This window comes from Thermobia domestica, chromosome 7 (genome assembly GCF_964235325.1).
Source record: "Thermobia domestica chromosome 7, izTheDome1.hap1.1, whole genome shotgun sequence".
Classification (NCBI taxonomy): Eukaryota; Metazoa; Arthropoda; class Insecta; order Zygentoma; family Lepismatidae; genus Thermobia; species Thermobia domestica.
Window position 1 is genome coordinate 75,426,890 of NC_137460.1, and position 23,715 is coordinate 75,450,604.

General features: G+C 34.5%; 1 protein-coding gene across 3 annotated transcripts in view; it reads right to left on the reverse strand.

Moving 5' to 3' along the window:
- LOC145690198 (band 7 protein AGAP004871) overlaps positions 1-23,715 on the reverse strand; it is a 402,706-nt gene that overhangs the window by 197,676 nt on the left and 181,315 nt on the right. For 2 of the 3 annotated variants that reach the window (XM_081764849.1, XM_081764848.1), the window contains exon 1: positions 12,270-12,467. The exons of the other annotated variant lie outside the window; for it this stretch is intronic. In XM_081764849.1, coding sequence (XP_081620975.1) covers positions 12,270-12,351 — 82 coding nt within the window. In that variant the 5' untranslated portion in view covers positions 12,352-12,467. Of the gene's footprint in view, positions 1-12,269; positions 12,468-23,715 lie in introns of those variants that run through there. 3 annotated transcript variants of the gene reach the window in all.

A 23,715-nucleotide genomic window follows, 5' to 3' on the forward strand; every position in this document is an offset into this window, starting at 1 on the left:
AAAAATTAAAGTGATATGATAAAAACCATCTAGGGTCCAAATCCTAGTAACCCCCCAAAAATGAAAGAAATTGGTTCAGCCGTATTAGCGTGATGAGCGGACAAAAAATTGTACGTTCTCTTTTATATATATAGATAGTATTTTTGTACATGTTTAATGGTCTATATTTTTTTAAACCCAAACTAATATCTTATTGGAGTCAGAAATGTGCTTTTACAGATATGATTTGTAATTAAATTTTTCAGTGTATTTTTTTATAACTCTCTGTAAACTATAAACTCGAAATTCAAATGTTAGAACTTCCTTCTATTCTTTATATTACACTATTTAATTATATTTATTTAAAGTACCGCTCATAAGAGAACGGTTGAATCTATTAGAATTGGGATTAAGTATAAAAGGCAAAATTTTCTTAATAAATTGAATACTAATCTGATCAGCACCAGTAGCATTTGATTTTATTCTATTGATGGCGTTCATAACTATTAGTCTTAATTTAAGTGGTGAATTTAAATCTAACCATGCCTTGTCTCCCACTTAACCATGCAATTTTCAGGATTAGAAGTATTTCAAGAATAACTCTAAATGGCATATAATTACAGCTATACATACAAAATTATTGTATGTAATCCATATAAAACGTGAAGTTTTACGCATTGTAGTAAATGACGCAAGTATTGTAAGATATAAGGAAGATCATTAATATACAGGCAGAATAACAGAGGGCCAAGGATGCTTCCTTGAGTAACGCCGTAACTGAGATCACTCAATAAAAAGGAAGAAGTATCGGATATGGTTAGAAATTGCTGCCGTTACGACCCACTCGGGAGAGTAATGCTCCCGAAAGTACGTTTTTTCGCGCGCTACTCTAGCCAGCTGTTTTACGCGCTATCCTAGCCAGTTGTTTTAAGTTGGTCACAAAATCTGTATCATGGAGTACAAGGGGAACAAAACGAGTCCTGCGGGGCTTCTAACCCGTTCCCTACTACTACTACTACTTATCTGCACAAAAGTAAGTAAATCACTTTTTTGAGTATGATTTTCATATTATTTTAATTTGAGAAGTGTTATAAAGATGTAAAAAAAATGTATGAAAACTTTCCGCGGGCCGGGCTTGAACTCACGCCACAAGAGGTTTTTATTACAAGCATATAGCGCTAGCCCACTCAGCCACGAAGATCGACACTATCAATCGTTTGATTTCTGCTATTTGAATGCAACGTGGCAAGAAATGGATAACGCCAACCAATCAGAATTGTGTCTTTCATTCCTACTTCTGGGAGCATTACTCTCCTGAGCTAGTTCTCTGCCGTTCCTATAGATAATTTTGAACCCATTTCATAGCACCACCAGAGAAGTTAAATTTCGTCTATTTTTGGAAGAGAATCTTATGTATAATTGATTGAAAAGCTTTAGAGAAGTCTAATAGAGCAAGAATAGTTACCTGCTTCCTATCTATTGCTAGTCTAATGTCGTCAGTAAGACGAGTATGAGTCGTAGCAATATTGTACTCTAGTATTTCCAGAAGCCTGATTGAAATGGATAAAAAATCTATTTCATTAGATAGGTTCGAATCTGATCACGAACCATATTCTATACTCTAATGCCTTTGAAAGAGCAGGTGAAAATATTGATGAGCCGCAAATCATTAATACTAAGACATTATGAGTTTTGGAAAACGCTAGGACTTCAGGTGTTTTCCAAACAGATGGAAAAGTACCGCTCATAAGAGAATAGTTGAATATATTAGTAATGGGATTAAGTATAAAAGGCAAAATTTTCTTAATAAATTGAATACTAATTTGGTCAGCATCAGCAGCATTTGATTTTATTCTATTGATGGCGTTAATGACTGTTCGCGGACTTATATATTCAAAGGAAAGCAAATTTTCCTGTATACTCTGGACTCTTCTCTATTAGATACATGAATTTTAGGATCTGTAATAGTTCAAAACTTAATGTAACAAAAATGGTTATTAAGATTATCTGCAGTGAATTTATGCTTAGCCATGTTTTGTTGCCTACTGTTTTTAATGACGGATCTTAAAGGTAATGACTGAGGGCTGTAATGACAGCCAGAATACAGATTAAGATAAGTATATCATGAGTAATATCATATATCATCGAGTATATCATTACTCAAAATTCACATTTATTTATGAATCTATTCTGGTAGTTGAAACGGTGAGTATTGTATACAATATCTTCTAATACCCGAAGTATATGAAGTTTTAACTTTACCAATAGTTTTGAGGTTTTGAGGTTTAACCAAACAAAAATCCGTTAATCTTAAATTTATTTTACCTTTTAACTTAATAAAATCTTACCTCCGCACATTATTGCATGTATAGGATAGGATAACCACCGTTACCCGTGAAGATATTGATTGATTTATTTCATTAAAGAACTTTAGCTATCAATTCAAAGAAAACAAAATTCAAAACTTCGCTTTCATTCAAGAATCATGTGTGGAGTAACGGACGGATGGACATGTGTACTAACTTTATAATCTTAGGGCCTCAATAGCGTGACACCAATAACCCAACATTTACAAACAACGTAAACAATTAAAACATAAGTAATGCATATAATTCGACAAAAACATGAATTAAAAGATACCAACTAACTCTATGGTCGATGAAACCCTGAGATTCAATGTCGCGTTCACAAATCTCTCCATTGACTTCTATCCTTAGCTAATTGGATCGAGTTTCTACTTTCTATTTCTATTTCTGTGAGATCAATCTTAATATTGTCCTTCCATCTGCACCTAGGTCTTCCTAATGGTCGTTTTCCGATTGACTTTCCAGTTAAAACTTTGAAAGCGTTTCTCCTTTCTTCCTGCTACATGATCTACTCACCTGAGCCTCCTAGACTTGATTATCCTAACAATATTTGGTAAACGGGACAGTCCAGTAAATATAAGGAAAATTAGGGCTGTACCCCCAACAAATTGCAAGAAAAGCTTTCTTTAGTTTTTCTGGTAGAGAAAAAGCATTCTGAACAACATATCAAAAATTAGCAAATTTTAGACTTCCGTTTGACCGCCATTTTAATCCTCCATTTTGAATTTTGTTACTAAACACCTTTCTCGAAAAAAGCAATTATATCTTCTCACAGAATTAAGATAGAAACTTCGTTCTTGTGCCAAATTGAAGGTAATAGATAGTATAAATAAGGAAAGGTGGTACAGTCTTGTGATGATGCCGCCATATTTAAATATAACTTCCGTTCTTCCAAAAATTTCGTTACTTTGGTTCGTTATCTGTCTTAGTTGCCGCGTAACCATGAAGCCCAAAATCATTTAAAATGATCGTTATAGAGTAGAATGTAATCTTTTCGTTAAAAATCATTTCTGTATCTTAGAAACTAAGAGAGATAGACATTTTGTGTGGCGAGAGTGTTGTCTTTTATAACACTGAACTCCGCCATGTAAGGCAACATGCCTTTTCTTTCAGAAATATCGGGATTGTTCTTATAAATTAAAGAAAACAACTACAAATAATAATAATAATAATAATAATAATAATAATAATCAGTGGCGTATTTACGACTTTGTTTCGGAGGGCTTTGCTAACTTTCGGGAGTAGGGCTTTGCCTGGAAATGTGAAAATTCTGCAAGATATTTCATTTACTTTACTATAGTAAGTAAGATTTCGGGGGGATAAAGCCCGGAAGCTCCCCTTAAATACACCACTGATAACGATGTATATCACAGGATAATTTTTTGTGCAGTGTTAGGCACCCTCATGTATACATCCAAGTCAGTCATCTGTGCAATTCCTGCTTATGATTGATATGTAGCCTGGAAACAAAATATGCATTCTGTCAACTCTTAATTTCATTTATGAGCTAGCAGCGAAATACAAACTGTCAGCTATTGTTACCTTTGACCAGCCATTGTTTTGTATAACTGCTGAAATCGTGAGTTCAGCCGAAAAGAATGTTCGAGTGAAAGATGTTATATTGTTACTTTGAAGTTTCCATATCTTAATAAATCTATTGGGTGCTATAGGTACGTTAATGGAAGACAGTGGACAGAAGAGATGTTAGCAACAGTCTACAGTGAAAATACAATCATACAATCTATGTCAGGAAAAGCGGAGCGTGCATTACGTGGACATCTTATGGCCAACCAATGCCTTACAAACTTAATTATCTCCAAAACTATTGAAACAGAGCATGGCTTTGAGGACCACATTACCTAGAACAGTTATACTGTCAAGCTGAAAAGGGTGACTTAAAAGTTGGACATGCTTGAATCAGATTGTATGGCGCGTATAGTTTCTGCTGTGCATGAAAAACTGTGTCAATATTCTCAGGAGTCAAAGACAAACAGACTTTGGTGGAACTATGCACAGATTTTGGGTGTAGTCAGGGAGCCAATTCATGTCGATCGATCAGGATCATGGACAATGCATTTACACGCTATTTCAGCTTGTTTGCCCATATTCGCTGCTGCAGGTCACCAAAATTATCTGAACCTTCAAACCATGAAAGTTGGGATATAACTACCCCTGAAGTGAATCATAAGTTCATGTAGGGATACCATGTCATCAGACGAAATAACAAATTCTGTACTGGTCTTAGTTGTGACCTGGTTATTGAGCAGACGCTAATGAGGTCATAAAAACCGCGGAAGATTAACAAGAGGTAATGGAATAACAGGGAAGCAAAGGGCAATCTGGACAATGTCTTCTCCTGTATCCTCGTCTTAGAACTTTGCCATCCAGGACTTCTGTGATATGCAATATACTACTTGTGAACAGCACAAAGAGGCAACTGCTGCAAGAAGAGCTTGTGATAAAGAGGATGTCACTAAAATTGGTAGTATGCTTGAACTATATTCTTCACTGTCTGAGGAAGTGGCATTGTATAATATTGTAACTGGAATAAATGCATATAATGATGTGAATGTCCATGAGCTTTTCAGTATCTGTAAAGACAGTGTTGCTCAAATGAAAATCAGTTTACATTTTCATATGCACACAAACGCAACATTAAGGCAATCACGTTTACATCAGCAAAGGTTGTTAAGGTATCGGAAGACAAAACGATAGATCCTGCTCTTTTGTTTCACCGGTTCTTGGTTGTGTCTCAGAGTGGAGATTTAAACTTAAATGAGGTGGTGAAGTATGAGCTTTCTCCATGCTCATCTACACTGTCTAGAGCTAAACACAAACTTAGAAAGGCAGATAAAGCTGCACTTCTTGAAGACATAAGAAAGCATGCTACTCTTACGAATGCTTCAGCCTTTTTCCCATACTGAGTATGTTTCGGATGAGGGTTCTCTCTTACATAGACTTAACTGGTCTCAAGGAAGTACTTACAGCTTCATTGCAGATCATTATGCATGTTTTGTTGCAGAATGATATGGAAAAAGCAACTTTGTTTTCGATGGCTATGGAAAGCCTACCCCAAAGGACAGTACTTGAACGAAGGAAGACAACTACAACAATAGTAGTCAATGTCACGGAAGCAACAAAATTTGCTGAGAAAAAGGAGGATTTTCTCTCCAATGGAAGCAACAAACAATTATTGATAAAAACGATTACTGTGCGCCTGAGATCGAAAGGATGTCAAGTAATACAAGCAGAGAGAGAAGCAGATGTTGACGTAAACGCTGCAGTTCCTAAGTCACTTACCTAGTCAACAACCCTCGTCGGTGAAGATAGGTTCTACTAATATTGCTTCAATATTAAGCCTATACAGATAACAAGGGTCTGTATCTACAATCAGACAAAGGGAAAGTTCATGTTTACAACATTACTGCTTTGAAGAGCTTGCTGGGGAAAGATGTATGTACAAGCCTGTTATTTGCACATACCTTCACTGGATCAGATACTACTTCACGAATTTTTGGTATTGGGAAAAAGTCAGTTTTTGAAAAAGTTAACAAAAATGGTATTTTGCGTGGATGTGCATAGATTTTCTGTTCCCCAAGCACAGATCCAAAAACTGAGGAAACTACCGGGGGTAAGGCAATGTTATCTTTGTTCAATGGGAAAGAATCCGACACATTAGAATCGTTGCGGAATACCTACATTTGCAAAAAAAAGTGGTGGATGCTAATTCATTTGTAACACCCGAGCGCTTTCCACCCACAATTTCTGGTGCAAAATACCACTCACAACGAACTTCTTTCAGGTCATGACATGGATGGGTCTTAGTCAAGACATGGATCCTACTAAGTGAGACTGGATTAATGAAGCGGACAAACTGATAAAAATAATGATGGATAATAAACTCGCTCCTGACAGCCTTCTAAAAATGATTCACAGCAGCTGTTCATGTGGATGTATCATACGTAAATGTAAGTGTAAGAAATATTGTCTCGATTGCACAACAATGTGTGGCTCTTGCTATAATGGCAATTGTGAAAACATCAAAAATAAACCCCTTATGGTGATGAAGAAATTTAGGGTGTTTTTTATATTAGCATAATATGAACAAATAAAAGGAATTTACAATTCCTTGCAGACAATCCTTTTACAGACATTAAGAGAAAAGTAATAGAACAAAAAGTGATTGTTAATTAATAACATTACATACGTTGTAAACTACATGTTGTATTTTAATATTTAAAAAAAAATACATGCAAGTGTTACGCATGCCAATTATTTTGATTTATTGCATAACATAGTTTGTGACCATTATATTGTAAATATGACAGCTGGTAATGAGACACTTTCGTGAAATTTACACCATTTTTATTATATTATAATTACATCCTTTGTAATGCCCCTATGATATGCATTACAATAATAATAATAATAATAATAATAATAATAATAATAATAATAATAATAATAATAATAATAATTATTATTATTATTATTATTATTATTATTATTATTATTATTATTATTTCAATATATATACATGTATATATATATTAAAAAACTGTTATAATGAAAATTTCAAATGAAACAGTAAATATCTATTCTTCGGTACTTTGTTCCCATGACGTTCGGCAGGTAATACTAAATCTTCTGCTTTCAAAGGCTCCAACCTGTCATGTTATGTCACTGTCTTGACGTACGGTACAGCATTCATGCCGGTTTTTTTTTCATATAAATTTATTATTATTATTATTATTATTATTATTATTATTATTATTATTATTATTATTATTATTATTATTATAGTTGTTTTCTTTAATTTATAAGAACAATTTACATATTTCTCTTTATAAAATTAAACCATTACATTATTGAAATAAAAGGCATCTTGCCTTACATGGCGGAGTTCAGTGTATAAAAGACAATACTCTCGCCACACAAAATGGTCTATCTCGCTTAGTTTCTAAGATACAAAAATGATTTTGATGTCAACGAAAAGAGGACATTCTACTCTATAACGATCATATCAAATTATTTTTTTGAAAACTTTAACGGCTTCATAGTTATGCGCCAATTAAGATAGATAACGAAATTTTTGGAAGAGCGGAAGCCATATTTAAATATGGTGACATTATCACAAGACTGTGCCATCTTTCCTCATTTATATTATCTAGTACCATCAATTTGACACAAGAACGAAGTTTCTATCTTAATTTTGTGAGAACATATAATTAATTTTTCCGAGAAAGGCGTTTAGTAACAAAACCCAAAATGGCAGCTCAAAATGCAGGCCAAATGGAAGTCTAAAATTGGCTAATTTTTGATACCGTATGTTGTTCAGAATGCTTTTTTTATACCAGAAAAACTAGAAAAAGCTTTTCTTGCAATTTGTTGGGGTCAAACCTTATATTGACTGGACTAGTATAAATTATGCAGTTCCTCGTTATGAAGTTTCCGCCATTCCCCATTCCCTTTCTTCTTGAGTCCCAATATTCGTCTCAGGATCTTGTTCTCAAGTACTTTCAGTTATGTTCTTCCCTCGGAGTAAGCGACTATGTTTCGAAACCATACAGAACAACAGGCATGATTATCGTTTTATATATTTTAAGCTTCAGACTCCTCGATAGAATTCGCGAGGACAAAGGATTTTGAACTAAATAATAACACGAATTCCCTGCTTTCACTCGACATTTGATTTTTTCGTGAATATGATTTTGGTCTTTAAATATTGATCCTATATATTTGAAAGTATTCTCTGCGTCAAAAATATTTTTTTTTTTTTGATATTTTAACGCATCCATAATTTGAAGTATTACGATCCTCACGAACTTACATGTATTTAGTTTTCTCTGCAATTATTTCTAAACCCGTGTCACTGCCAGTGGCGGATAATGTTAGTGTTGCAGCGTTGCGCAACGACCAAAGTATTTCAAGAAAAAATATTAATAGCAGTAGTAGTAAAAAAACAGAAAAAAATACTTTCTAATACTCCCATATATACTTTAAATAACGTATTTTTTACTTCTATAACTGTAAAATTAATTAAAGTATTTTAAAAAGCTGAAAAAAAATCCGTTACAGAGTCTCTAATTTATAATGCGTTGCAGCGAGCATGCAACGACCATATTTCTATAGCGCGACAATTGGAGCGAATGTTAAGTCTATTTTCGCCTATCTCAGAAGTTAAAAGCTCTGGTCGTTGCAGAAGCACTGTTTCTAGTGAACGAGAAGGTTTTTTTGCGCTAAATAAGTTTTCAATTAACAAATGAAATTTATTTTTTTATGCATTCATATTTTTAAATTACCGGACTATAGTGAAGCAAACCAATATAATGAAAAATTTTAAAAGTGACTGAAGAATTACAAAATAAGAAAGAAAATATATAGTAAAGCAGAAAACAAATGAAAGTAAATACGCATTTACAAGTTAATTCTTGGCTTATCGGCGCAAATCTGTCTTGAACATTAAGTGGATGGGTAAGACCGTCCCTATATTTTTTAAGCGATATTCAAAATATTTATGAAGTTGAAAAACAATACTGTGGAGAATCAGGGGAGCAGAGATGTCTCCAACATTAGTAGGCGGGAAGATTTTAGGCTTATTCTGGGGTTAGGAGATGAGGCTCACATTACAGTAGATGAATCTGATTTCTGAGGTGAACCTATTGTGTATTATACAGCAAGGAACATCAATTTCATCTCATTTTCCTTTGTGACAGTGGGACAGAAATCATCAAATTTCTCCCCCAAAAAACACATTTCAAATCGGAATGTCGGGGAGGACAGTTTCCCCAGTTCCAAGATTGCGGGACATGTCTCCCTCCCCCCTGGGATATGCGCCAGTGATTTGTGAACCAAATATAGAATCCCATTCTGTGGGTAGTATTTTAGTATATACATATTTCTTATGTAAAATAAATGTGTTTTATACTCTTGATAACTTTCCATATAAAATTGTATGATGGGAAATGACACATTGAATTTGGGATTAGTTAACATTGCTCAGGGGCGCAGCCACGATAGCGGTCCACCGGGTCAGGACCTTCCAAAAATTTCGAAACTCGACTAACATTTGTAGACTTTCTTAACGAACTATACTTGTTTAACACAAAAATGTTGGGGTGCAGAATAAGACAGGTTCGATATTACATAAACGTATTGGACATCCTCAGATACTCTGGACCTCTCCCAGCAAACATTTCTGGGTGTAGAACTGGCGATGCTTTGTTTTGACGTTCTTTCATTTTTGGCTTCTCTTACATGCTGATCCTACATTTGACGGGTTTCAAAGTTTGCTTTCCAGAAGTATGACACTAATAAGCATTGTTTCGCCTCATGTGGAAGTATATTGTGTTCATAGTGCATTACTTACCACCAAGACGGATGATTTGGAATGTAGTTTTACTTTTACGCACATGTGTGTATTTTGGTGTATATGTGAGATTCGCAATTCATATATCTCTTTTGTATCAGCTCTTTTTTCTGAATCAGCTGTTTTGGTGTTCAGTTATTAGATTTACTTGTATTGTGTATGATCTAATTCTGTAAATAACCTACAAATTCTAAACGAATTGTATGCCATGACTTCTGTAAATAACTTACAAAAAAAAAAAAAATAATAATAAGAAGAAAAGAAGAAGCAATTTGCTCAGCTTTCCACTGAGGAAAAACTTGCAATTGAGGCTTACGATTAGACAAAACAAGCAAAGGGCAATTCAGGAGAGTGTTCGAAAAAATACGGTTCAAATTCACAGGACATCTTATGGCAGCAATGTTGTTTGCACTAGATATATTTCCACAATTTATTTTAAATTTTCCTACATAAACTGTAAGTAAAGTGTATTCAATTTACATATTTTTTAGTACTAATCTCTGCCACGAATTGTCTTCAGTCTACGCTGCAGAGGAATTTGGATCACTATCAGGGACTGGGTTTGCTGGAATGAATTGTTCGTAATAATGTAGAAAAAATATTTAGTGAATCTACAAAACTTCTGAAATTAATATTAACTGTACCTATGACGTCAGTAAAAGGAGAAAAGTGTTTCTCCGCATCGTAAAGAATTGACACTTCCAAGGAATTGAATGTCCCAAGAAAGGTTATCACCATTGGTTATGCTTTCCAGTGAAAAAAACCTGATAATAAGAATACCAGAGTTCAGCCAGCATGTATTAGATAGATTTGCTTCAAAGAGGAGAATGGACTTACTAATTAAAACAGAACTATTTTTCTAAAACAGAATTTTACATGTCACATAAAATTTGCTACTAGAGTTATATTGATTAGTCAATGAGTCCACTTTATATCTTCTGTCCCCGATCGTTCGTACTGCAACACCCGAAACCACAATTCACCGGCCGCCACTGGTCACTGCAAACGTTTAATAAGACCACTGAATTTCTTTCAGTTGTTCTCCTATCATCCCCTATTAAATTTACGCCACCAGCATACGCCATAATCTGGTTAATACCATTAAACTCTAGTCCCTGGTTGCTATACTTGATTTTCCTTATAGCGTTCTCCAGGACAAAGTTCAATAATAATGAAAAGATACAGTATTTGAAATTCAAGTTTTAGAACTAATGACTGTTTTAGGTTATTAGATCTTATTAAGCATAATGTATACTTTTAAATTGCTATTGTCATAATGGAAGACTGGATCATGATATATTTTGGTATCAGTTTTACTTTAACAGTGGCGTGATTTTAAGATTGTTTCGGTGGTATATTTAAATAAACTTTGTATTGTTATTAATATCATCTCGAAATCTATATTTTCGTTCATACTGTCAGACACTAATACTTTTAATTGGGTAGGAATAGGAATAGGAATTAGATTTCTGGGTTATCGGCATCTAAGGCCATTTAGCCCTTCACGTATATGAGGGATAACAGCCCTCGGTGAGCACACTAGCCGATGAAGAAGAAGGAAGAAAGGATTGGGGGAGGAAGGACGCGGCCTGGAACCATCATCTTGGGTACCATCCCGGCATTTGCCTGGTGTAAATGAGGGAAACCCAGGACAAACCTCACTCAAGATAGCTGGCCTGAAAAAAAGCTGTTACATTTTTTCGACCGAGTGTCCGAACCGGGAATCGAACCCGGGGACCGCTCGCACCGACGGCAAAAGCGTTAGCGGCTAAGCCAGGCGAGGACACTCTTTATTGAGTAGCTACAGAAATTATTTTGTCTTGTTCATCGAATGATAGTATGAAATGTTCTGTTAACTACAAATCGCTTACTACTTGAGAAGGTGTAATCTAATTCCCGCCCAATTTAGGAGGGATAATAGTAGCTCCATAATAGGTACGATGGTATTTTAAAACTTTTAATTAATTATAATTAATCCAAATAAAATAATATTTTAAAAAATTATAACAGGAACATTTACATAGTACAAAAGCCATCATGAAACTTACTTAATTGTTCTACATTTGGAATATTAGCTATTCTATTCTGCTGCGTCTACTTGTCCCCAACTCAAATCAATAAGGGGAAAAGCAACTTATCTGTGAAAACAAAAATTCTTCCACGATATGTTGAACGAAAAAAGGTAAAATACGCACATGTCCTTTTGAAGTTTCCGGTTGCCGATAATGTAAGCAGATCAATATAATTTTATTGAATAGCAATTATAAATATTCCCTAATTACATTTTGAATTGCTAAAACTAGAAAGAGTATTGATATTTTAATCAATTAATATGCCACAAACTTAACGGGCTATATCATTTTCCGCAGAAGAAATTTACCCTATTCAATCGTTTTTGTTCATATAGAACAACAACAAATGGTGGTAAACATATCAACCTCTCCTTCTTGACACTGACTGCATTTTTGTAATTAGTAAGTTTCATTCACATTTGAAATTGTGACAATCGTTTAAAAAGAAGCACCAGTGACAATCATTATTTCTGACTCACTTACCTTGACTGTACATAGACGGCGGGGGCGGTGAGTATCTGATGGGCTCTACTTTGCCCACCACCTCGGTTCCAATCCGAGGCATATATATATCTGTGGCCCCCGAAGCCCTTCGGGGCTGCGTAGGGATGCTGTACACAGGGCTAGCCGTGGCGATTGGGTCCGTAACTCAGCATGGGTCAAATCTACGCGTTGTTTCCGATCCTGTCATACAACAACTTCCATCAAGTAAGTAGCTCATATGATGCCATTATTGGAAAGGTGGCAGCACAATCGATCGTAACACTTGCGCTTTAGTCTTGCTCCCTTCAGTGTAATCGCTGTACAGTATGCCATCAATATTTACACGTAACATGGATCACGTGAAGAAAGAAAGAAAAAGAACAGATATTGGCATTTAAATTCCTGTCTTTCTCTTGACTAGGTCTCCCCGCTAGTCTAGTGGCTAGCGTGTGTGCTTTTGGCAACGTGGTCTCAGGTTCGAGGTGCAAGAGCAGAAAAAACATTTTTCTTAACTGAAATATTACGGCTAAGAAGGCTTTATGCGGAGTCGTTCTGAGCGTGGTTAGTGCAGTGTCGGATTTAGGTTTGATGGAGCCCTAAGCTATTGAAAGGGGCCCTTTACGTCAAGTTTTCTTTTTCAGTGACATAATGTCACCGTTTTTTAGGTTTCAATATATGCTATATGCTAATTTATGGACCTAACGGATATCTAAATGGAAACAAGGGCCCATTACAAGTAGGGCTGGGTCACTGGGTCTCCATTGTAAGCAGGGCTGGATAACAGGGACTGAAAAATAGAGCCCTATTACTTGCTTCATAATAGAATTGTACATAACAATACAAAACACCATTGTTGTATGTGCGTTTTATCTTATTTGCTTTCTTGTTATTTGGAAATTACATTACAATCAGTTGTTTCTTTAAAATTTCTTAAAAATTTTCTTTAAAATTATATACACTTTCCAAAACTTTCTGCCGTCATCCGTTTGGGGTCTAAAAGAAAGCGGAGTTCTGCACAAGCAATAGTTTAAGTCGATTTTCTGAAGGTTGAAGGAAAAGGATTCACGAGGAAATCAGTATTCATCATTCACACCACATATCCCTAAAAGTATTAAAAGAATTCAAATGTAATTCAAATGTACTGGTAGGTATTGGTGCATCCCCCGTCAGAAAATCTTGCATCCGACCCTGTATAGTATATATAGTTATTGCACTTCTTGTCTCTTTACAAAATATGTTTAATAAGAGCCAGTTACATAATGCGGCTTAAACTTCTGCATATTAAACCCAGATTCGACAGTTACGTTTGCGCTAACATCATATACATAGTAGTATCATTTGCCAGAGTCCCAAGTTGATTATAGATCACGTAAATAAATGATAGAAAACATCGTGTCCGTGGATTTTATGTGGTAGTGCAATTTCCTTTCACATTCCCATTCTACAATTTATTACATAATTATAATTATTTTCATTAACTACTTGTTTTTTAAAATCCACAGGACATAATTGTAGTACGTTAAACTAAAAATTTTGTTTTGTTCGCTACACTCATACAGTACTGTAATTATGCATTCATGCACAAAAAAAAAAAAAAAAAAAAAAAAAAAAAAAAAGTCGCCATCTCGATTGTGTTGCAAATATCGACACTGCCAACGAAGATTTGTTAATTGCTGGGACGTCATTCCATACGTTATCGATCAGATCGACCTTCCTAACAGTATATCAGGAGGACATTTAACAAAATTTCATCTTAATTTATTCACAGCATAGGGCTGATAGATAATATTTACACTAAATTCCAAGTTCCTATGCACATCGGATTCAGGCGATTAAACTTCAACCCCCTTTTCACCTCCCTCACAAAATTTCAACATTCTATAACCAACATTCTATAATTCAAAAGTGAAATGGAGCTGTTTGTCTCTCAAGATGAGATGAAATTTTATAAATTTTCAGGTTACCATCACTGTTAAAAAAAAAAAAAAAAAAAAAAAAAAAAAAAGTAGGATGGTGAGAACTGAGGATAGTCATTGTCAGACAACGAGAAGCCGGCACACAGCATCTATCTTTAAAAGGGTGTGGCTTGACATAGTTTAATAATCTCCAGGCCATTCTCGACAAACAAACAAACAAACAAACAAATAAAAAAAATAATGTTCTGAGATGAGATGGGGCGCCATTTTCCTTCCGTTATGATTACAACATTTTTGAATACGATCTCTACGCAAATTACGATAACATAATACAGTTGAATACCGGTATTTCATTAAATTATTGTATGAAGAATGGAGAGTACACTCACTTCTATTGATTTTTTTTATAAAGTTTATTTTTAGAAGCACACGTTATACTCATCAATAATGTAAGCATTTTCTTTTATTCACTTATCTTTTGAAACAGTCGGGTTACTAACAAGATGGCAACAAAAGGTTAACGAACTTACGAGAACACCTAGTTATCAGCCACCATCAATAGAACGAATGCATAGCAACTGATGTGAAGAGGTACGTACGTTCCCTTTTAATAACCTAATTATCAACTTTAAGCACTTGGCATGTTACGCTTAATTGAAGACAATTTGTCCCTGCATGATAGAACAATTTGCGTTTTATTTAATTCTCAATATGAAAACATATAACAAGATTTATTTAATTCTCAATATGAAAACATATAGGAAAACATAAAACATATAACAAAAAAAAAAAACACAACTGCAACCGTACTGTATCCGCATTCGCAGATAATGAGATAACAAATATATAAAATTCATTATTATTATTATTATTATTATTATTATTATTATTATTATTATTATTATTATTATTATTATTATTATTATTATTATTATTATTATTATTATTATTATTATTAAGTTTCTGCCTTTTGGCAAGTTTTGGAACTAATGAAGCTTTTTAATTTATTTATTTAGGTTTGAGCCTGGGAATATTTCTTCCACCTTTCTTGATCTTCAGCTTCCTCTTTTAACTCCCAATATTTTCTTCTGTTTCTCAGATCATCTATCAGTTGTGTTTTTGTTTTCCTATTACTCGCTCTCCTTCCATCTTTCCTCTTATGGCAATATGAAGAAGACAATTTCTTCGCAAGATTTGTCCAATCCGATTTACCTTTCTATGAAGGATGTTGGCTAAAAGCGTTCTCTTCTCTCCTATCCGTTTTAAAACATCTTCGTTTGTTGCTCTCTCTCTGTCTATTTTACCTTCTCCATCTTTCTCCAACACCACATTTTGAAAGTCTCTAAATATTTCTTCTCTAACTTCCGTAATGTCCAAGTCTGAACCATACAGTCCAATGCTCCGTATATAGCACTTGACCAACTTCCTTAGTCGAACATTAATCCTGCTAGTTAAAAGTGATCTTTTCTTGTTCAATGCTTCTTTGCCGACGACAATTCTTGATCTAATCTCTTCGATGTAATAAGCGTCTTGCGTCAAAATACTTCCCAAATACTTGAAACTATCGACCTCTTCAAGTTCTCTTTGTTCTACTCTGATCCGTATGGGCGTGTTTCCACGGGATATTCTCATGAATTTCGACTTTTTGATGTTAATTTCCATTTCATATAGTTTCCCAGTGTCAACTATTTTGTCTATGATCTCCTGTAGTCTTTCTTCGGTTCTAGCTATAAGAACCGTATTATCTGCATACTTGATCTTGTTAATGATCTGACCCCCAATCCTGAAATCTCCAATTCCCAATAATGCTTCCTTCATTAAGCATTCACTGTAAATGTTGAATAATTGGTGCGAAATTAATTTATCTATGACAATTACGATTTCAAAAATAGTTTCTACAATAGCAATTGTAAATACCACCTTTGCAGTTTCGTGAATCCTATGATATAATATTATATCATTAAAAGCAAATAATTTTAAAAGCGAATTAATTTTAAAGCGAATTCTTTCTCTTTGTCTTTCCTAACTCTCCTGACATACTAAATACGGTATAATACAAAATTTACAATTTTTCTTTTGGTTGTTTTTCATAAGTGAAAGGAGATAATGAAATGCAACTTACCACAATTATAGATAATGTTATTCTACAACAAAAAATATGAACCTGAATAATTATCAGTTTTGCCATACGTAGAAATTACAATGTTGCGAGAACAACATTTCCCCCAAAATCTAAGTTAAGGCAGCGAATAGAAGAACGAACTCAACTGCAGTTGATTATGTATCATGTTGTTTTGGTATCCTGTGAACTACTTTTTAAATAATATTATTATTTAATTTTAATAACTATTTTGTTTATTCCAAATGAAGCAATTAGGATCAAACTTTCATAGCATGATTACAACAGCATAACAATAAAATAAACGAGGACAGAGGTCTTAATATGAACGATGTAAGAAGAGCCATGTCAAAATTGCAGATAATTTTTGACTTACCGTCGTATATTTTCTATAAACCGATAATATGTCTGTTGTGCTGAAGTTTCCCTTGCGGATTTTTTTTTTTTTTTTGGACACATGAGGTGTGGCATATTGACACGTTATTAATGAAGCTTTTGTGAGATATGAACAAAATCATCTGAGAACTCCCCACAAATATAAACTACTCAAGAGGGCGCGGTGGCTCAGTGGTAGAGCGTTCACCTCCGGTGCTTGGGTTCCCTGGTTCGACCCCAGCTCGTGCCGTGTGGACTTTGTGGTGGACAAACACCGTGCTCGTGGGTTTTCTCGGGGTTCTCCCGTTTCCTCCCACTTTCTTCATTCCACCATTTCATTCATTTCTTATCATCACCGTCTCCTTTAGTCTAACCGGCATTACCGTAGTACTTACAGATTTCATTTCCTTTTTATAAATACTCAAGAGAAACTTTAACCACACTATATGCCTGTTAATGAAATATTGGTGAATGAAGTATAAACAAAACCCTTACAGAAACTTCCAAGAGAATCCTAATGTTTGATTTTCACTTTCAGCAAACTATGCTTAATTCTGTAAGAAAATTCGAAAAGAATCCCTGGAGAATCTTATGAAAATCTTAAGTTTAAATTTTGGTGCGGATATGTTGAACGGTACGGCTTCTACGCGAGTGAACACATTTATACAGTGACGAACGGACGGACGGACATACATCCAAAAAAATCACTTCTTCTAGGGTCAAAGAAATATGTAAATCCGTTGCATATTTTATTCTCTGCTATCGCTGCTCGAAATTAAAAATGGACGCCCTACAAGCCATTTAACCCTATGATTGGGTATTGAATGATGCGTTTGAAATATGAAACGCAACACCATCTCCGTTTCAATTTTGTGTTTATATACCAGACCCATTCTCAACGGAACGATCAGCTATGTATATATATGCCACGCCCGTCTAAAAAAAGTATCCGGTCCATTTAAGTACGGTTATCAATCTTTCTTCAAAGGCGGGAAACAATGGACATCCCAAAAACCATCCAAGCCTATGATTGGATATTGAATGGCAAATTTGACGTATTAAACGCAAACAAGGCTTATAAACCACATTCATCATCCCCGTCCCGATTTTGTGTTTATATACCACATCCATTCTCAACGAAACGATCAGTTGTGTGTCTATATGCCATGCGTGTCTTAAAAGGGGTAATGTACTGTCGGTTATAGAATGTAAGTATATTACTTTTGAGCTGTGTGTTGGATTTGACTCTTGGTCTTAGCATACATTATTCAAATTAATCTAGTACGCACCTATCCTAAGTTTAATTCCAAATCGCCTGAAGCTGTTATTACTGACCTGAGTTTAATAACAGTGTTCATGGGCAAAAATTTCATGCACGGACGGCATGGTAATGACTATAATAAATATGCACGTCGCGAAAGTCCACCACTATTTATGTGAAACAATTACTTACACAACTATTAGACGATGTTTCAGTATTACCGAATTAACATCCATATTCTCCACGCGTCAATTTGAAAGAAATGATTAATATGTCTGTAGTATACGTATTGCATTATGAATAGCTATAAATAACATGAACTCTGATTTATGTCTGTGTGTGTGAGTGTGTGATTTAAACATATATTTTACAGTAGTAACCATGACACTATGGTCATTATCGTCCTACTTTCAGACAAATCGAAGGATATTGCTCAACACTAAATGCTTGATGTCTTACAAAGTTTTCTTATATTTAGTAGCGTACACAGAAAACAGTAAGTATGGTAGTAAACATATCTTTCTTTCTTTGTACTATATCTTAATCTATCTATCTCAGGCCCGTATTTATATGATATATTGTTCGCTCTAAATAATTTGCCATCCCCCGTAAATACCAATATTAGAGTTGAATTCATAGTTTTTGGGGTCGCTGAGATGAATAGTGACAGTTTTAATCCAATTCAACTTCAAGGTCATACTCCACTCCCCAGAGAGGAGGCGAGATTTTAAAAGTAATTGAAAACGACAGATATTAGTGTTGAATTCATAGTTTTCGAAGTCGCTGAGTTTAACGGTATCAGTTTTCATGATATTCAAGTTCATGATTAGCCGTTGGACGCGCTTTAAATTTTGCTTACACTCGTTTCTTGATATTCCATACTTCTCTGCCAAGTTTGGTCAAGAAACTAGATTTAGACATCGATAAGTTTACTTGTAAGAGAAGAAAACTATGAAATACTGGTACAGAACCTTTATGAAAAATTGCGAGGCACAAGGGTGAAATATGTATTTTACAATCACTCACTGTCTGCATTTCCATTTGAGTTATTTGTCTAAAAAATTAGTTGTAATAAGCAATGAACAGGGTAAGCGTTTTCACCAGAACATTTTGCAGATTGGAAAACGTTATAAAGAGAAATGGGTATAACTACTAGACAAGCAGGGAGAGCAATATATATATATATATATATATATATATATATATATATATATATATATATATATATATATATATATATATATATATATATATATATATATATATGTGTGTGTGTGTGTGTGTGTATGTGTTCTACAGACCTTGGTGCAAGTTAGTTGTAATCCTGGGGCCTCGCATCACCAAACGCCGGCCCTGGTTACATTTGTAAAGCCTGTAGTTTTTGGACTTAACGTACAGGAAAAGCATAACTGAAAACGCATGTTTTATAATACTTTCTGTATAAGTGTTACATCTGTACGTGCTTTCCAGATGAAACAATATAGGTGGTCAGGATCTCACATACAAATGGACGTATATAACATATAGCTGACGAAGGTAACATACATACAGAGGAAGATTGTTAGATATCAGACAGTTAACTAGTTTTTAAGCTGTTTTCTAAAGTGAATTGCTTCTTAAACTAACAAGAATTAGTAGACCTACAAAATTTAGTGCTAAAATTGTAGTGTTTTTAGAACAAAGATGAATTTATATTTGTAAGAAATCATTTCACAGTATGTGAAACAAGTGGCGTTGTGAATAGTAGTTTTCAGAGATAATATAAAAATTGTATTTGATGTTTGTATTATACGCTTCTGGGAATGGAAATGTGTATGGAATTTTATATTAAAACGTAGCTTATATCTGTTTGGTCTATTAACAAATATGTACTTTTCAAGTATGCATTTTCATTGCTGTCCATTTTACCACAGGGATATAGACTTTTTAATTCTTTTTAAATAATTCTACAGACAGTGGTTCAGGCCCGTATCCAGGGGGGTCTAGAGGGACGGCCTCCACCCTAAATTTTTGCTGGCCTCCCCATAAAATTTTCACGGTAGGCTTGCAAATGAACTATAATATGGTGATGAACTACAATATGGTTGGATCGTCCTGTTTCTTATGGTGCTCAGCCGTTATAACTTTGCAGATACATATATTTTCACATCCTCTATCAGGCGCACCATGTCTCATTCCGCAATTCGAATCATCCATTTGGACCCTTTACTTGTGAGACGGTAACGCATGCCTGGGTGTTTTAACCCTTTAACTACATACTGGAGTTCGTAGGACCCTGACCACATTTTAAGTGTATACTGTGAATTAATCTTAGCAGATTGATGAACAAAACTTAGTGTTGATTCAGTTTCCAGTATCAGCTTCCAAAATCATTATTCATAATTTGAGTTTGTGCTTTTTTTTTTTCAAATGTACGCTGTAATGAACGGTGTCCCAAAATTGACGCAACTTTGAAGTTTGCACCATTGTTATTCTACAACAGAAAATATGAACCTGAAGAATTCTCAGTGTAGCCATCCATAGAAATTACAGTGTTGCCAGAATAACAACTCCACCAAAATCTAAGTTATGGCAACGACTAGAGGAACGAACTCAGCTGCATTTGATTACGTATAATGTTGTCTTGATATCCTGCGAACTACTTTTTAAATAACATTGTTATTTAATTTTAATAATTGTACGTTAAATCGATTTTGTTTATTACAAACTAAATACTACTATTATTAAAAAGTTGTTCACAGGATACCGAAACATGATACATAATCAAATGCGGCTAAGTTTTTTTCTCTAGTCGCTGTGTTAATTTAGATTTTTGACGAAATGTTATTCTGGCAACACTGTAATTTCTATGTATGACAACACTGAAAATTATTCAGGTTCAGTGTTGCCCCACTTGGTACAATTGTACCAAATTCAGCCCTTTTTGTCATTCATCGGCCCGTTGGTACCACGCTGGCATTTTCAGCCCCTTTTGTGAAAGAGTTGGTACAATTCTACCCAATTCAGCACAATTTAACAGATACTTGTCCCATTTTCAAAAATGTCAGTAAGACTTTTCCTACATCTCACGTTACTCATATGTGTGTTTGACTTAAAAATTGCTGTTGAACATTCATTCTATGACGTTGCACCGCATAACGCTCTGAACTTTGTGAGAAAAATTCGTAATTCGAACTATACCGGGAAACAAATGACGCTAGATGGGCGCATCAGCGCCGCGCATGAAGGACACGAGAAAGAAGCAGTGTGGTGGAAATTTTACCTTTAATCTTTAAAACATAAAGCACACACACACACATACACACACACACACACACACACACACACACACACACACACACACACACACACACACACACACACACACATTGAATCAAGTGTTGAATATTCTGATGAAGACCTCTGTTATATACTTCCTACATGCGAGAAAAGTTTCATCTGCTTCCACGGTTGTTCGAGGTCCTCCAATTTGAATGTTTTTAAAAAGTAATTTTTAAAAAGACCACTTTCTTGATTTGAACTCAAGAGGGGGAGGGGTTGTTCTAGAACTTCACCTCTTTTAGTTTTGTGCTATAGAGTAATGCATTACATTAATATAAAATAATGAATTCAGGCCTTTTTGTTTCAATTTGGTACTATTTTTCAGCCCACTTCAGAGCTGGGACTGTGGCAACACTGTTCAGGTTCAGATTTGCTGTTGTAAAATAATATTATCTGTGATTGTTTTAAGTTGCATTTCATTATTTCCTTTCACTTATGAACAATAAGCAAAAGAAAAATGGTAAATTTTGTATTATTTTTAGTATGTCAGGCTCTTAACTAACCTGGAAGAGAGAATAGCTCTAGTTATCTATTGAAAATGAAAATACAATTTATAAAATTACTTTCGTTCAAGAGTTATCGTGTAGACTAACGGAGGAGAAACACTAACATTACAATATTAAAAATCCCACTTTCGTCATTCTAATAATAATAATAATAATAATAATAATAATAATAATAATAATAATAATACTGTACAATTGGGTTTATTTGGAATCGAGCACCAATCACACTAATTATGATAGGCCTATTTCTATGAAAGTAAGAACAGTTAAAAAGAGCTGTATACTTATTATCTTACTACACTAACATAAGACATATTGCAATCAAATAGTTATATTAATTTCTTTCTAAATATTGTTGTAGTGGGGGGGGGCACGGTGGTTTAGTGGTAAAGCGCCAACCTCTGGTGTGTGGGTTCCCTGGCTCGATCCCCGGCCAAGTAAGTTTATGGTGGATAACATGGTGTCCGTGGGTTTTCTGAGAATGCTCCCGTTTCCTCCCACATTCTCATTACAAGAATTCTTCCCTCAATATTCATCATCACCTTCTTCTTTAGCCTAACCGGTATAACCGTGGAACGTAAAACTCAAATATTTCATTTCAGTTCATTTTCATTTTCCAAGGTATGTCACCCCAGTATGTAGTTTGTGTATTTTACGGAGGAGTGAGCTTATTAGCGAGTGAGCACTGCTGTTACATAATTTGTAACATCTCTTTAAAAACAATTACGACGTCAGCGCCTAGCAAATAGCTCTCGCCTTTGCGCAAGAAATGAGTCAAGTTAATTCTAGAGAAACTTTATAGCCTTGACAATGACAGTGGAATTATAATTCGCTAAAGGAATAATTCCAAATAGCAGGCATTTTGCCTCATTTGAAGAATGGCAGAAATTGCTTCACAAACTTCTAATGTTCATTTGAATATTAATGGGACAAGTAACAAGGACAGATGGATACATTTCTACCTTCTGTTCTGTCTCTCCAAAGAAAAGCCAGTACTAAATTAAATAATAAATAGGTGTTGACGCACATACTGCCAAGAAAGAAGAAAATATGAAAATAAATAAATAAACATTTATTTACTATCCTACGTAAGGTTTTACAAAATGTAGCTTCAGTAGCTCTAAAAGCTATCAATGTTACTCATTTTCACAGAAAACGGTACAATCTTGTCTATAAATGTCAATAGAGGCGTCAAAAAGTTTTTTTTAAAAAATCAAAAACGTCTGGGGTGGAAAAAGTTGCCTAATTAGCTCTGTGACTACTATGCAAAAATTTGGACGAAATTGATCAGCATCTTCTGCACCACCAAACACCATCTTGGTTAATTTATCATATCGTTATTGACCATTGTTCCGACATAATTCCTGTATTTGTAGAGAGAAAATTATCATTGATATGTCAAAATGTTTGTATTAATATATTCTATAAAAGTGATGTCATAACACAAATTTATACAAACAATTTTATTTTTGAATGAAAAAACTCCCGTCCTTGAACTTCATGGTATTGTTTTTTATTATAACACCGGAAGAGAAACACGTAGTTACGAAAAGCAAAAAAAAAAAAAAAAAAAAAAATCTTTCTGTTGTCTAATTGAAAAAATGAGACAAAAACTTTTATTTTGTCCATTCACAAGTCTACAAATGTGTATGTGTGTAAATTTGTTGTTTTTTTTTCCTCTAGTGCTTTTTTTTTTCTTAAATCAAGTAGTAGTGTTTTTAGCTGTCAAAGCGTAATTTTTCGTTTTAAGGATTGACAACAGTGCATCCTGCTGTACAAATATTTTTCGTCCTTTATTTGTAATAGCGAATTGTGCTACGCTGAACGTGATAGTTGCAATTGCGTAAATGTAATCAGAATCTGCTCTGTATTTTTAAACGCGGACAATTGAAACTGAAGCTTGCTACAAACGAACAAATACTTAATTGACGAAATTTTAGGAAATGGA